The sequence below is a fragment of the Camellia sinensis genome, chromosome 12, assembly GCF_055761805.1.
Source record: "Camellia sinensis isolate YWXY chromosome 12, ASM5576180v1, whole genome shotgun sequence".
In the NCBI taxonomy this organism is placed as follows: domain Eukaryota; kingdom Viridiplantae; phylum Streptophyta; class Magnoliopsida; order Ericales; family Theaceae; genus Camellia; species Camellia sinensis.
In genome coordinates, this window is record NC_138972.1 from 106,315,496 (window position 1) to 106,319,975 (window position 4,480).

The 4,480-nt window shown below is 36.4% G+C and overlaps 1 protein-coding gene across 1 annotated transcript; it reads right to left on the bottom strand.

Moving 5' to 3' along the window:
* Window positions 1–4,480, bottom strand: LOC114282908 (uncharacterized). The gene is made up of 7 exons (XM_028225679.2): window positions 4,219–4,480; window positions 3,972–4,093; window positions 3,659–3,794; window positions 3,501–3,559; window positions 3,189–3,384; window positions 759–872; window positions 1–383 (listed from the first exon to the last, which is right to left on the bottom strand). Exons 1-6 carry the CDS (start codon window positions 4,277–4,279, stop codon window positions 763–765), a joined length of 684 nt encoding a protein of 227 aa, XP_028081480.2. The 5' UTR covers window positions 4,280–4,480; the 3' UTR covers window positions 1–383; window positions 759–762.

The following is a 4,480-nucleotide window of genomic DNA, read 5'->3' on the forward strand; positions in this document are numbered from 1 at the left end:
TATTGAAATCACAAAGGATTCATTCATTAGCCATGAGCAATGTTTTTATCAAAAAAAAAAAAAAACCATGTCAACACAACTCTGTACAACAGTGTTCCACCAGAAGTTTGAAAAGAAAGCCAACAAAACCCTCTTTTAATCTCAATTGTCAGTAACAGCCTGTTTGATAATGTATGTCAGTTACCTATAAAATCATAGATGTGCAGTGAATGGGATCTAGTCATACCCATCCGACTCATGCTTAACAAATTTTAATGATCATTTCCATTCTAATCCAAGGACTGAAATTTGTAACCTTCACTTACAGGCATCGTCCATTCCAATTCACTGCAGAAGAAATGTGTGGGAGCTCGAATGCCAAATTATTTTGCATAATGTCATTCCTGTTAGCAACAACATTTTCCATTAGAGTGATGGAAAGCCCAAATGCAATAAATAATGAAAAGACAAGTTGTTGTAAATCATAAACACACAGCTAATAACAAAAAATAAAGTACTGGGTAACTTTTACTAAATCAATCCATTTTCCCTCTTTTTTTTTCTTTTTCTTCGGCAGATTTTATACCATAAAGTAGAATTATTCTTTTAGCATATGGTTATTAGCTTTCCTGATGAAGCAAAACTGTCATACACAGCCCTTCCCAAAGCTTTTAGAAATTCATCGCAGACATGTTGAGTTACGAATTCCATTTGCAAATGCTTACAGTCCAAAGACTCCAAACAAATGGGACTAGTGAATATGCTATAAAACAAAATACCTTTCTATTCACATTTTATTTGATTTTGGTGCTGCGCAAAACAATCTTTCGCATTACGTGCCACTTCTGCTTCCAAGATCGCTTCCAACATAATGTCAGATCCTTCGGCATTATCTGACACCAAAGTAACAGGTTATTTCTCTGTACAACAATGTGAATGCAAAAATGCAAGCACATGTACCATGCATAAAAAAATCCATCCATATGTATATAAGTTACCTGATGGATAAATAACATATGCACATACAGACACTGATCATGCAAACAAGCAATTACTGAAACAAATACTGCAAATGTATTAAGGTATGACATACTGTAGAATCATGAAAGTCTCATTACTATTGCAGCATAGATTGTACGCTACTGTAATGCCATATGTAACTGAGTAAGGCACACGAGCCCAGCCAATTCTTGAACTACTACTTACAGAATTTGATGACTACTTCTTACAGAATTTGATGTAATTTCCCTATACTACTTTTTTAATTCCTTAGTAAGTTACTCCCCTTCTATTTGAGAGGATTAAGAAATTACTTTGACGGAAGCATTAACATTTGAGTTTCCAAGCATGAGAATATGGATTCAAGTCTGAAGGCAGTCACTTTGTGCAAATAATGCAGAAGACTAGGTCAACCCTTCTCAGCACCATGCACTGTCATGACCAACACTGGATAATAACCTTCATTCTACTTGAAAGACTGGAGGACTTGTCTTGAAGCATTTCCCATGTCCAGTTTCCAGATAACCAAAGACGTATAAGTCCAAGGATGGTGTCATAATCTAGGAAACTAAACTTCCCCAACCTTTACAGGACAGGCTATGGAGTTACTGAATCGAGTTAACTTCAGAGATGTCTGGCACTGTAAGATTAGAACAGTACAGTAGAGAATGCAATGCAGACGGTAAATTGGAGATCTTGTCGCCATTTGGCCACATTGAGTTTCAGCGGATTCTATTTGTGGTTAAATATGCAGCATCATGCCTAGAGACAGTGACCTCTTCATATATCCTCAAGAGACGAAGGCCACTACTACACGCGTAAATTTAGTTGTGTTTGTGATGTTCAATTTCTTCCCGCTTGCAGGCTCCACACAATTGTATGCATGCTTTGTTGTTGTATCAACCTTCTTTTTGATTTTTTTTGTTGGGGATTAGGGGTCTTGAGGCTCAAATTCATTTCAGCAAGAACATCTCCTATTTCCCATGAATAATTTGGGAGACTTCAGGGTATTTTTATCTTCAGAAATTCAACATTCCTTGTGCATACCCTACTAAAGGAATATGGAAACATTTCCAGAGGTATTATCACTCTAACATAAACAAGCTTTCAATGAGGTGGTGAGGATCCAAATCTTGTCAATTATTCGTAAGAAATTGCAAACTTCTTCTCAGGTGGTTTTTGTTAATGGACTATAATATCAATATTTACTGATGAGTGATAGTTGATTGATCCTTTTTATTCTTATGCGCTGGACAATAATATCAAATAAATTGTCTCTCAAACTAAAAACTAATTATGGTCAAATGATACAAGTGTTTATTGGTTTTGTAAAACAGTGATATTTGATGAACAAGAAAGAAATAGCACGAGTTACAAGTTGCAGAGTAATGAATTAAGTAAACTCCCACAAAACTATATATTCTGTGGAAATTTAGAACACGTGTTTGGTGCCACCACATAGTTGGTTCAAACGTCTAACTCAATATGGATAGTGATTGGGTGGCTTTACAGGGAGCAGGACTACTTTTCCTTCAATGTAAAAATTGTTGAACTTGTAAAATAGCTTCAAGTTGAAATTGGGGTGAATGCTACTTTATATTTTTCTCAAGTCAAAATTTTAAGAGGTGTAATCAACTCACTTCTACAAAGGCTTCCCAATTTGTCTCAAATTGCAGCATCCCTTGAGATTTAGAGTATCATGCAGTGTTGCTTCACTCATCTAAAGGTCTAGTAGCTTTCTAAACACTATAAATTTTCCATCCATCAAAAATCTTCTAAGTACCAAACTTTCATGTGATGTCACATTTCCAGCTTAAAGGAGACATTAAAGTGCTGCTACTCGTCAAAGAATATTTTAGCTCGCTTAAACGGGAAAAAAAGAAAAAGAAAAAGAAAAAAAGGAGACTTCAAAATGGTCCAACACCTTAAAAAAGTACAAAATATGAGCCCTACTTGATCTCTTTCTAGATTTTTCAATACATCACTTATAGAAACAATTGCAAGAATGAATTGCTTCAATTACGAGACACACAATTTCATAAATTCATTTATCTAACACATAAAAATTTATGAAATATCCTATTTTAAGAATCCCTGGTTAACCAAGACAGAAACTAACTAAACTATGACTAACAGTTAAACTAAACTAACCAAGAGGCAACGTGGTAAGACAAAAACATGTGATGCTAAATCTAATAGAAGGTTAGTACCCTTGCGATCTGGCAGTAATCCGGTGCTTTCGGCAGATACGGGAAGAACCATAATACCAGATTCATCAGTTAGCTCATTAATAACTTCATTACTTTCTACTGACCCAGAGTTTATAGCTGTTGATTCAGCCAATTTCGCATAAGCTGTTGCCTGGCTGTGCATATCAGAAAATTCCGAGTTTGTTGAGCCATAATTCTGGGAGAAAACAAATAATAATAATAAAAAAAAGAAGTTAAATCATTATTGGTATAAGAAAATTCTACATGAAAAGAATGTAATATGCAATGAATGGTGATTCTGCTAAATAAAACCTTAGCATCTGGAGTGGTTGATCTGTTCGCTGTGTCAGGTTTTTCAGGCTCATTATTACCTGAAACCCATAAAAAGAATAATCAATTGCCCCAAATTCACACGAGAAAAACATAGCCATTCAATTTAGAAATTTAAAGATCTCAAACAAATAGGATACCACTAGCAGCAGATGTTTGGTCAAGATTGTCCACTAGCCTCCGAGTCAATGGACCAGGATTCATGAAAGAGACGGTTCGAATTTCATGACGTATGGCTTCTAGTTGAGCAATTGTATCTTGCAGTTCTTTGTGCACCTGGAAGTTAAAAACCAAGAGAGAGTTAGAGGGCACCATCGTTCCAATATTTTGCACCAAAAAAACATTTGTAACATCTAATTAATGAAACAAACAAACAAAGAACAATACTAATTCTGCAGTTAATGGATACCATAATTGGGAGAGAGAGAGAGAGAGAGAGAGAGAGAGAGAGACCTGGCGAGCTTGAGTTTGGTGCATGATAGTATCGAATTGGCCGCGAGCCAATTGAACGTATCCGATGGCACGGCCAGCTAACTTGCCGGCGGTTCTGGCTATAATTGGGAGATCCTTAGGACCTAATAATCAATCAAAACCCTAATTCGGTTCAAACATTTCATAATTTTGTATATACGTGTGTATATGTGTGTGTGTGTGTGTGTGTGTGTGTGTGAGAGAGAGAGAGAGAGAGAGAGAGGAGTACCGATGAGAGCAGCAGTGGCTCCAAGTAAAAGGAAGAGTTCTCCGTATGAAATTCCAAGCATTTTGTGGATTCTTCTTTTTCTTCTCCGACGGTCGATGGAGACCCGACGCGGACTCCTCCAAGAGCAGGAGCCGCAAGCAAGGAAGAAATACAATTGCTAGTATTTTGGTTACACTTTAGGTGACAATTGGTAGCTTCTATTCCCACACAATTTTCTTTCTCCATACAAAGGTCTTGTTTGAGAACAACATTCGGCTAAAAT